General features: G+C 39.9%; 2 protein-coding genes across 2 annotated transcripts in view; both read left to right on the forward strand.

Annotated features, from left to right (window-relative positions):
* Nucleotides 1–1,377, forward strand: part of CHD8 (chromodomain helicase DNA binding protein 8) — a 43,533-nt gene extending 42,156 nt beyond the window's left edge. Inside the window, exon 37 of the mRNA XM_012649320.1 lies at nt 811–1,377. Coding sequence (XP_012504774.1) covers nt 811–1,377 — 567 coding nt within the window. The remainder of the gene's footprint in view (nt 1–810) is intronic.
* A 1,580-nt stretch (nt 1,378–2,957) lies between these two features.
* Nucleotides 2,958–11,413, forward strand: part of SUPT16H (suppressor of Ty 16 homolog (S. cerevisiae)) — a 36,063-nt gene continuing 27,607 nt past the window's right edge. The window contains exon 1 of the mRNA XM_012649440.1: nt 2,958–3,115. Coding sequence (XP_012504894.1) covers nt 3,050–3,115 — 66 coding nt within the window. The 5' untranslated portion in view covers nt 2,958–3,049. The remainder of the gene's footprint in view (nt 3,116–11,413) is intronic.

Raw genomic sequence — 11,413 nt, forward strand, 5'->3', positions numbered from 1 at the left:
GAGGACCGCTTGAGCCCAGGAGTTTGAGGTTGCTGTGAGCTAGGCCGACGCCACGGCATTCACTCTAGCCCGGGCAAAAGAGTGAGACTCTGTCTCAAAAATAAATAAATAAATAAATAAAAGTAGTAACTTTTAGCTTCAATGAACTTAATCAGAACTTTTAGTCAGACCATCTAGAAGAAGCCATTTAACATTCAGCAGGTATGTTTTTTACCAATGTTGAACAAAAATTATTCTATTAAATTTGGTGGAGGAGCTACCCACTGTCCTTTTTGTAGTTCTAGACATCCAAAAGTCTTTATCTTACTTGTCTTAAATTTACCCTACTCTGATGTGATAATATAGAATATTATTGTAAATATTATTGTCAATATAAATATGGCACACATCATATGGTAAGATAAAGTGAACAACCTGCCATTTGTAGACATTTAAGTGAATTTTTTCCTGTACGTTAACTGATTCATCCACTATCTGACTCAGACTGCTTAATCACAAAGGTAAGCATTTGTGAAATGATTTACTGTAATAAAGGTACAGTGTAGTCATGGAAATAAAGCAAAAACTGGTTCACATGAGTAACAATACCAAATTCTTGATCATAGTTTCAGCATCAGAATGCTTCAGCCAGCTAAGTCCAGCATTTCCTTCTCTTCATTACCACCAATCAAGCCTAGTTTGACTATACTTGTTTTGCCTCTTCTAAGATAGCTTCAATGAAAAAGCATTTGTAATGTAGGTCTCTGTTGGCTTCTGGGTCACACCCACTTTTTTCTTTCTTTTTTACTATCTTATGTTCCTTCCTTCCAGGGTCACCACACTGAAACTGTGTTCAACCGAGTTTTGCCAGGGCCTATTGCACCAGAGAGCAGCAAGAAGCGGGCCCGTAGGATGCGACCAGACCTTTCTAAGATGATGGCCCTGATGCAGGGTGGAGGCACTGGGTCCCTATCTCTGCATAGCACCTTTCAACACAGCAGTAGTGGCCTACAGTCTGTGTCTTCTTTGGGTCACAGTAGTGCCACTTCTGCATCTTTGCCTTTTATGCCGTTTGTGATGGGTGGTGCAGCATCATCCCCTCATGTAGACTCCAGCACCATGCTTCATCACCACCACCACCACCCTCCCCACCCCCACCATCACCACCATCACCATCCAGGCTTGAGAGCCACTGGCTACCCCTCTTCACCAGCGACTACCACTTCTGGTACTGCCTTGCGGTTGCCACCACTGCAACCTGAGGAGGACGACGAGGATGAGGATGAAGATGATGATGATTTATCTCAGGGCTATGATAGCTCAGAAAGGGACTTCTCACTCATTGATGATCCTATGATGCCAGCCAACTCAGATTCCAGTGAAGATGCTGATGACTGAAGCCCCAGCATGGTCCCCCATTGCTTGGGTGGCTGCTGTATTTTCATTTACTCTGGCCCTTGGACTATGGAAACGTGGGAGGGGCAGGGGAGATGTGGGGAAACCCAGGACTCAAGGAGGTGAAAAGGAAAAAAAAAAGAAAACTTATACCTGATTGTGCCCAATTTTGAGAGGATTGGGTGGGCAGGGGAACTCCTAAAATATAATACTCGACTACTTCCTCATTTCTGGGGAAGGAAAGGAGACTAGAGCAGCTGGTGTGCTCTCCCCTCCCTAGACACCTCCATTAACCACAGACTATGTAGCGCTGGCCCTAGCCTCTGGCAGAGCCTGTTCCTGGCCGAACTGTGGATACAGCTGGAGGTTCAGGAACTGTTACCTTCCTTCCCCTTGGCATTAATAAATTTAAGTTAATCCTTTTCCATTCTTCCCTTGTTCTGTATGTGCTCAAACCCAATGTAAGTATTAATTTTAAGAGTTGATGTTCATGGTGGCCTATTTCAACGCCTTTTTCCTGAAGTTCCATACTGTTCATACTGAGTTACCTTGGATAGAGTAGACAAGTCACCTGTACTTCTCTAAAGGTTATATATAAATGTAGACTGTCTTGCTTGCTAAAGGCAAGAAAATGATAAGAGTGGGCAAACAGTTCCAGATTCAAACTCCAAGTTCTTTGACAAGGAGGAAGAATTTCGTCAAGAACCATGTACATTTTGTTTCAAGTTAACAAAAATACCGGTGCTTTTGGGGAAGCCATAGAATAGTGTCACTTTTCATGAACAGCAAGGGGACTAGCTGACTAGAAGGATGCTGTCACAACTTGGTCCGGAGGGAGGCGGAGGTTAGGAGCGAACCAAAGGTTTGTGGAGTCCCTCAAGCCATTTGTTTCCTCCGACTCTCCTCCTACCATCCCACCGCTCAGAGGAAGCCTGGACATATTTTCCTTTCTATTGCTAGGTCCTTCCCCATAGCTTGGGTTGTAGTTTATCGCGAGGGTGGGCTCTATTTCCCCAGTTTGAGCTCCGTGCCTGGGCGGAGCACTCAACCCAGTGTCCTGGCACCGAGGATCCTTCCAGCCATAGAAACCTTTGCTTCCCCACCATTTCTAGGAGGGGCGCATACCCATCTATCCTGTAGTCTTTCCACTCCTATCCCACGCCAGATTCCGCTCTTTCCGCTTCCCCTTCCTTTGCCGATGGGGTGGGGCCTTAACACCCGCGCGCGGCAGCTCGTGTGGGGCGGGACAGGCACGTCAGGCCTCCCGCCCTCTGCTTCGCTTGTGGCTGCCGCCTCGGCAAAAAGTCGGAGCTCCTGGAAACCGCGGCTGGGCTGAGAGTTAAGGGGGGTGGGGGGAGGTGGAGCGTCACGTGATGACGTTGATTCGCGTGCGGCTGTGGCGAAGTTGACAAGAAAACCCCGCGAAAATCGACTCTTTTTGCATTGCACGTTTTGTTGATTTCCCCACTCTCTTTCTCTCCTCCCCCAACCCATCCGAGAGAGGATTTAAAAAAAAACTCTCCAACGCTGTCGGGACCCGGAAGCGGAAAGGGCATCTTTGAGGTCGATACTTCCGGGTCACTGGGAGAGTGCGGGATTCCGGGGCCGAGAGCGGGTTGCGGAGCCGGGACCTCGCGTGATTCTCGGGACCCGAGGAGAAGCGGCCTCTGGGGCTATGGCTGTGACTCTGGACAAAGACGCTTATTATCGGCGAGTGAAGAGATTGTACAGCAATTGGCGGGTGAGGAAGATCCCGTAATTTTTCCTAGGGAGCCCCCCTCGGCCATCCCATAATAACCGTGTTTCTCGGCGCCCTTTTTTTCTTTTTCGGTCAGGAATTCCCGGGTTCAGTGTCGCGCCCCTTTCGTTGCTCCCGAATCATTCACCGCAGGCAGCCACGAGCGCCGCCCCCTAAGAGGGAATCCCCCGCAGTCGCCCTGCCCTGCGGCCACCACCATCTTCCCGGCGTGCCAGCCCGGGTCATGTATAACAGCCACCTCTCGCAGTCTCTTCCCGCCCTAGGAAGAGGCAGCTTCCTTCCCTCCCACTCTGTGATCACGTCTTGCTGCCCCCCTTCTGCGGTGTTCACACGCACTCGCTCTGCCCCTCCAGAACCATAGTGTTCTGCCCTACGTCCCGCCAGAATTATAACCATCTTCGTAAAGGAAGGATGGAAGGGCAAAGGAGGATGTGAATCTGGCTCTTCGCCGTTTATCGTTTGCGGGGCTTTTGCTGGAGTTAAAAAAAGAAATACTGCTCACGCGCAACTGCCTTATGTTCTGGGAGGCCCTGCTGTGGGTAGCAGAGACGTAATGCTGAAAACCTGCAGACATTAGTAATACCAAAAAAAAAAAAAAAAAACGATGTGACGCCTAAAACCTTATTAGTTTTCCTTCTTGGTAAGAGTATCCAAGACATTTGTTCAGAAAAAGAGTTGTGACAGTTCGCGGTCTTTTAAAGATGTCCACAGTTAAAACTTATGATACTAATTTATTAATTGAACAAACATTTGATTGTATTCTGTGGTGCAGCCTGAGCTGTCTAGTTTAAACCTGGCCTCTAAGCCCTGTCATCGAGGGAAGATATAACTAATAAAGACTTACTTTAAAACCCGAAAAACGTTTTGAGAAAAATTATCAATTCTCACTTTAACATTGTAAATTATGTTTCAAATTGATCTACTAAAACCAAGCTATTAAAATTGGTCATTTCCTTACCATTCGTATTAAAGGTGCTTGTGCATGTTTCATCTTTTAAGGCTAAATGCATTAGATAATTGAAAATAAAAGGGATTCTCTCTTGCATTTTACGAAAAGCAAAAATAAGAATTCTATGCTAGGTGAATACTGAGCATAAATTTTATTTTTTTAAATTTATTGGTTAATTTCTACCAAGTGACGTTACAGCTGTCAGTATCACCTATTTATGTTTGAACATTATCTGTGTTAGAAAAGCTTTTTTAAAGTCTCATTATTTTCTAATCAATAAAAACTAATGTGCTGGTAATAATCAGAAGCCCTCTCTTCCACTGATACACCCTGAAATGATACACCATTAATGTGGAAAGTTGTTCATATTTCCAGTGATTCAGAGTTCATTAAATTATTTCATTCTCTCTATACCATTCATGAAAACTAAAATTAATGTATAGCTCTAATTTTCCCTACACAATAGATTAATGCAAAACGTGAAACTGGTCTGTGTAGGAAAAACTGACCTGAAGACCGATGGGCAAGCCTAATATCAAATGACAGTCTTTATATCATGAAAGTTAAGTTACTCCTAGCTTCCCATTATTTTTTTCTCAAAAATCATTAAAATTTATGTTGGCCTTTTTTTTTTTTTTTTTTTTTAAAGACAAGGTATCATTCTGTTGCCCAGGACAGAGTGCAGCAGTGTAATCATAGCTCCCTGAAGCCTCATACTCCTGGGCTCAAGTGATCCTCCTGCCTCAGCCTCCCAAGTAGCTAGGACTGCAGGCTCATACCACCACGCCTGGCTAATTTTTCCATTTTTTGTAGAGTGGGTTCTTGCTCTTGCTCAGGCTGGTCTTGAACTCCTGACCTCAAGCAATCCTCCCCGCACCCCAGCCTCCCAGAGTGCTAAGATTACAGGCATGAACCACCATGCCCCAGTCTGTTGGTCCTCTTAGTGACACCATTTGGGGGGATGTTAGATGATGGTAAGACATTGATGGTATAAAGTTACGAGCTAAGCCTATATAAAAATCTATAAATCTATATAGACTTTATAAAAGTCTATATAAAAAACAGCAAAATCTGTGACTAATTATTATGAAAATCTTATTGAATAAGACTCTTTGTTAATATGCCCGGAACCCACCTGTAGAATTTCTTTGTATGTGCACAGTTGTTCCAGGTTACAGTGCTTTAATTATGATGAACTTAAGCAAGGATCATAGTTTTCTTGGATAAATCTGGTTGCTTATCCTCCTAGATGTATCAGAAAGATAGCGGAATATATACGTGTATTGCATACCTTTTTTTTTCTTTTACATCTTTTTCTTTTTTAATAAGAAAACTGGGATTGGAGTGTGCAATGAAGAGAAGTTGATTAATGGGTACAAATACGCAGTTTGAGGGAAGACAGACCTAGAGTTAGATAGTAGGGGGACTGTAGTTTACAGTAATCTGTTGTATATTTCAAAATAGCTAGAACAGAAGAATTGGAATGGTTCTAGCATAAAGAAAAGACAAATATTTAAGGTGGTGGATATCCCAAATACACCGATTTGATCTGTACAAACTATATGAATGTATTAAATCATCACATATAACTGTGCACATCTATTATGCATCAATTTTATAAAAACTATGATTAATTGAAAACTGGGATTGAAATAAGAAAATAACTTGAAGTTAATAGTAAAAATCCCAAGCCTTGTGCTGTTGCTCCCATCTTCAGAGAAATCTGTTATGACTAAAATTAACTAACTAAAAAATTAACTGATTTGGGCTCCACACTCACTTTTTTTTCTTTTTCTTTTTTTTTTTTTTTCTTGAGACAGAGCCTCACTCTGTTGCCCTGGCTAGAGTGAGTGCCATGGCATTAGCCTAGCTCACAGCAACCTCAAACTCCTGGGCTCAAATGATCCTACTGCCTCAGCCTCCCGAGTAGCTGGGACTACAGGCATGTGCCACCATGCCCAGCTAATTTTTTCTATATATTTTTAGTCCAGATAATTTCTTTCTATTTTTTAGTAGAGACGAGGTCTCGCTCTTGCTCAGGCTGGTCTTGAACTCCTGAGCTCAAACAATCCACCCACCTCGGCCTCCCAGAGTGCTAGGATTACAGGCGTGAGCCACCGCGCCCAGCCTCACACTCACTTTTTAGTTGTAGATACTGTTGATAATAAACTTTTGAGAGCTGCGTGATTGTCCCTAGCAGTTCTCCCTCTCCAAATAAAAGTACATAGAGTTGTGGAGAACTGATAAGCTGCTAAACTCTTTTCTTTTTTAAAATAAGAATAGGAGCTAACCTTACCGGCCTGCAAGTTGTGTTTGATTTAGGTATAAATTTTGAAGCTATTGCAAATGAAATATTTCTTAATTATAATTTTCAGACCATATGTCCGAAGAACAATTGCCATATCACACACTTTTAACTGACTAGAAATTTCTAAAACATTAAGCTTTACATCTGAGTAAATAGTGGCATTCTAGGGATGAGAAAATGGACTCAATCAAAAATCAACATGAAACCTCTGTAATGATGAGAATTTATTACTTTTTTATGCTTCTTGGGGGTTTGAGTCTAATCCAGTCCTGCCTCTTATTTTTTAAGTTAGAGCTGCTAAGAGCAGGATTCGCATTAGAAAATCCCGGGTGGTAGTAGTGGATCGTGGAAGTGGGTTTTGTGGGTTTCTCTCTCCTCTTAAACTTACCGGGTCCTTTTTGTGACTGCGATTATTTGTAACCAAGTAATATGATTAGTATTGTTCACCGGGGGAAACAAAATAGGTTACCCACCATCCTGGGATCCCAGCTGCTTTGAAGGCTGAGGGGTACAATATTCAGGTATACCTATAAGTCATTAGAGATTTACCCAGTAGGATATCCTGTTATGAGTGGACCTTGACTTCATTCTGCTGCCTTTTACCCTGAAGAATTCTGTAAGATGTCGCAGTAACAGCCGGTTTCAAAAGGATTAAGGATCCACTGCAGTCATTCACGTAAATATATGCCAACTGTCAGGATTGGGGTAGTGGGTGGCTATGACCCCCAAAAAGTTTGTGCCAATGAAGAGAACTAAGCTGTATGTCACTGCTTCACTTGATTACTGCTTTCTGGCTCTTTGGTGATACCTATGGTGGCTTAGTTTCTTGTTCTGGGTTGTTGTTATCTAAGACTAGGCAGCTATTTTCTTTGGCTCAGGAAGGTTTTTTTAAATATGGTCTTCCCTCAGAATCCATGGGGAATTGGTTCCAGGACTTCCTGCAGATAACAAAATCTGAGAATTTTCAAGTCCCTGAAAGTGTCATCGTATTTGATAACCTACATACATTCTCTCATATATTTTAAATATAATCTCTAAATTACTTATAATACCCAATACAATGTAAATAGTTGTTACAATGTATTGTTTAGGGGATAACAACAGGGGAAAAGTCTACATGTTTGATACAGGCACAAATGTTTTTATTTAATATTTTCGTTCCATTGTTGGTTGAATCCACAAATGTGGGACCCCTGGCTATGGAGGGCCAACTAGATAGGCAATTCCCATATTTCAGCGAGACTGTATAGTACTTCATTCATCTCAGTTCTATACAGCTCCTCTATCTCTACAGTGGCTTAGAGAAACCTTTAAATTTCTCTGCTGTGGTCTCTTGAGTAAAGAGGAGGATTAGATGGATGTAAATGCCCAAACAGGTTAGAATTTTTTTATACTTGCTTACCCAACTTTTATAGTCTAGTCCTCTACTATTTATATTTATTTTTTATCCCTATTACCAAGTGTGCCTGGCATACCATAATTACTCAGTGAACAGTGGTGACTGATTTCTGTCTGAGCTTTCATGCATTTCTTTCTTGGTTTAAAGAGATTTCTATCCAGGCTCTAATTATGACCGTAAGTCCTCCTTCCCTGGAACTGTTTGTCTGTTGTCCCTATGTGATTCTTATTGGCATACCCTTGTATTTTCAAAATTGTCAGAGTTTGGATGATAAATTATATGGGTATTCTAGCTATAACCAGACTTCAAAAATGTTTTTTTAAGGCAGTACCCATTCGGTTCAAAGGAAGATGGTTGTTCCTCTGCTGCAGTATTTCCCCAACTTTCATCATTTTCAGATACCACTTTCACAATTTTTGCAGATTCCTTACCACTTGTATTATTGTATTTAACTCTAACTTTAAAAATTATTTTTAATCAAGTAATATATAGTTTTTTAAAAATCATGATTCTAAGAAAAGCCTTCAAACAAAGAATAGTCACTGTCCAGAGGCAACCACTTTTAGTTCTTCTGTTTCTTTTGTATTTCTAAATAATATCTGTATATTGCTATTTCTTGATTTGTGAATTTTATATATTAACTGTAAGGACAGATTAGGATTTTTTTTTATACTCAGCTTGAGTAAAGATTAGGATTTAATTTAACTTCTGTATACTGTCATACTTTTTCCAACTTCCCTACCTCCTGATACTTTTAAAATGTTTTCCTAACACATTATGAAAAATTTTAGATATAGAAAAGGCAAAAGAATTTTATAGTGAACCCCGTATACCTACCACCTAGATTATACAATTAACATTTTATTATACTTTCTTTATCACATGCCCATCCGTCTTAACTTTTTTCCCACAATTTTTAGTAAAATAAGTAGTCAGTATTTATGTTGTTAGGCTCGTGAATATTTTCAGTACTGAATGAATAGAGTACTATTAACCTTTCCTTTTTTTTCCTACAGTTTTTAATTTTTCCTGGCATAATGATTGCCTCAGTTTTTATCCTTTTTAAAAATCTTCCTAGCCTTAATATTTTCCGATAGATCTGTCCTAATCTTATCAGTCTTTTATTCTAAACCTGTTACACTCACAGAATTTTATTGTTTGTTTTTATACCCCCTTCCCACTTTCTTTTACATTATCCTGCTCTGTCTGTTCAGGTTGCTCTCCAGGCCTATTGAACCCTGAGACTTTCCAACATTGGGTCCCCTATATCTGAGAGCCCATGTTTTGGTTTTTTCTTTGTTTTATTAGAGCATTTTCTCTAATTGCTTCTTAAGAAAGGATGCATACAATATAAATTTCTTGAGCCTTTGTGTGTCTTAAGAAGTGTCACCCTGTCTTCACTTTCACTTCAGTAGGTATAAAATTCTGGGTTGAAAATCATTTTCAGCTCACAATGTTGAAGCCATTGTTTGTTACTCTGCAAGCTTTCAGTGTTACTTTTGAGAAGGCTAATACAGTTCTATTTCCAGTGTACATATATAGTCTGTTCTCTCTGACACAGAATCATCCCTTGTGTTTTGAAATTTCGCAGCAAGATACGTTGGTGTGCCTCCTTTTTTTTTCTTTTTTTCCCCTCTTTGCATTGAGTTGGGAACTGGGGGACTCTTAATCTCAAACTCATATTCTTCAGGGCTGGGATGATATATTCTTCGATCATTTTCTTCCCTCTATTTCCTTATTGATCTCTTTTGTTTCTGAAATTCCTATTCAGTATGGTTTCAACCTCTTGAGTTAAATCTGTTTGTTGTTTATCTTTTAATTTTATTTCTCATCTCTTTCTCTTCCACTTCCAGGGACTCTTTCTTAACTTTATTTTCTCATCTTTTATTGAATTTTATTTTATTTCAGCTATTATTTTTTATTTCTGGGAGTTTATATCCTCTTGTATCGTAGATATAGTATATTTATTTCTCTTATGGGAGGTGTTTTTATTTAAACTTTTTTTTCCATCCTCTGCATTGACTCTTTGGGTTTGTTTGCTTTCTCTCTTACATGCTGCAGACTTCTCAAAAATCAAAATGAGGACTGATTGGAATCTTTGCATGAGTGGGACCTCTCAACTGGTAGGCATTACGGCAGAGTGAATGGGCTTGCTTATTCCATGAGAGACCCCTAAATGTAGTATCTAAAAGTGTTTTCTTTGAATTCAATAAGGATGTTCAAAGAAAAATCCTCTAATTCCTGTCTTTGGGACATTCATTTCCAGTTGTCATTCAGAATGTACTTTCATTTAATTCCTCAATATTTAACATTTGCCTTTTGCTGGGCCTGGTATCTGAGCCAGAAGCCTTCCTGAGCCCAGTTCTCAAAAAAGAGTTTTTTAAAGAAGGTTAAAATCCTTTGCAGAGGGGTTAGGTCTTGTCTCAGTGTTTCTGAGAACTAGGGAGCTTTCTCTTGATCTCACTGACCAGACTTATGTTTTCAGCCCTGAATATATCCACATACATACACACCCATTCCCTTTCCTAATACTTAGTGCCTCCTGAGTTTTCAGCCCATTGTGGGCTCTGTGAGGTTTGTATAGTAGGCTTTCATATGAGGGTTCTGCATCTACCAGTTCAACCAACCATGTTCAAAAATCAAAAAATAACACTAACAAACAATACAACAATAAAAAATACAATCTAACAGCTATTTACGTGGCTTTTACATTGTATTGGGTATTGTGAGTAATCTAGAGATGATTTTATGTGCATGAGAAAATGTGCATAGGTTATATGCAAATACTGCGCCATTTTATATAAGGGACTTGAGCATCTGCAGATTTTGGATTCTGTGGGGGTCCTGGAACCAGTCCCCCATGGATACCAAGGGACGACTATACTTTTCATCAGTATCTTCCTGGTGAGAGTGCTTGTCAGTCACTTAGAGTGTAATTCCCCCAGCTCTGCTTACTAATTTACTACTTTCTGTTCTCTTTTCATTTTCCAAAATAACTGTTGAACTCTTTAAACCTAAATACATTCAGAAATGATACTTTAGGAGCTCCAGTGGCATAATCGGTTAGCGTGCGGTACTTAAACAGAAATGATACTTTGCATCACTATAAATTGAGAATTGTGCCACTTGTCAAAAATTTAAAGTAGCTCTTAAAAATAAAGGTAATGTGAGCACAACTGTTACTAAATTGTAGCGAGTGTTAAGGACTAGCACCAAACATATATTCTTTATGTAATCAAGAGGATTAAAAAAGAATTGAAAACTATATGATTTTTTAATTCTGTAATTGAATATTTAAAGCCACTTCTGGGTTCTACCTAAAATCATCTTTGGATTGTATACTTTCTGAAAGCTTATTATCCTGTACATATTCTGTATTCATTATATAGGTAATAGCTAATCTTTGATGTCAGTAATAGTAGTGATACGATGTATAGTAAATTGTTTAATAAATAGCCATTTTAGTCTTGAATAATAATGGCAAATATGTAGTAGTTATTACTAGCTAGGCACTATTCTAAGCACTTTATACACATTAACTTTTATTTATTTATTTATGGGACAGGGTCTTGTCTTTTGCCCAGGCTGGAGTGCAGTGGAATGGTCATAGCTCACTGCAGCCTC

This window comes from Propithecus coquereli, unplaced genomic scaffold (assembly GCF_000956105.1).
Source record: "Propithecus coquereli isolate 6110/MARCELLA unplaced genomic scaffold, Pcoq_1.0 Scaffold3, whole genome shotgun sequence".
Lineage (NCBI taxonomy): Eukaryota > Metazoa > Chordata > Mammalia > Primates > Indriidae > Propithecus > Propithecus coquereli.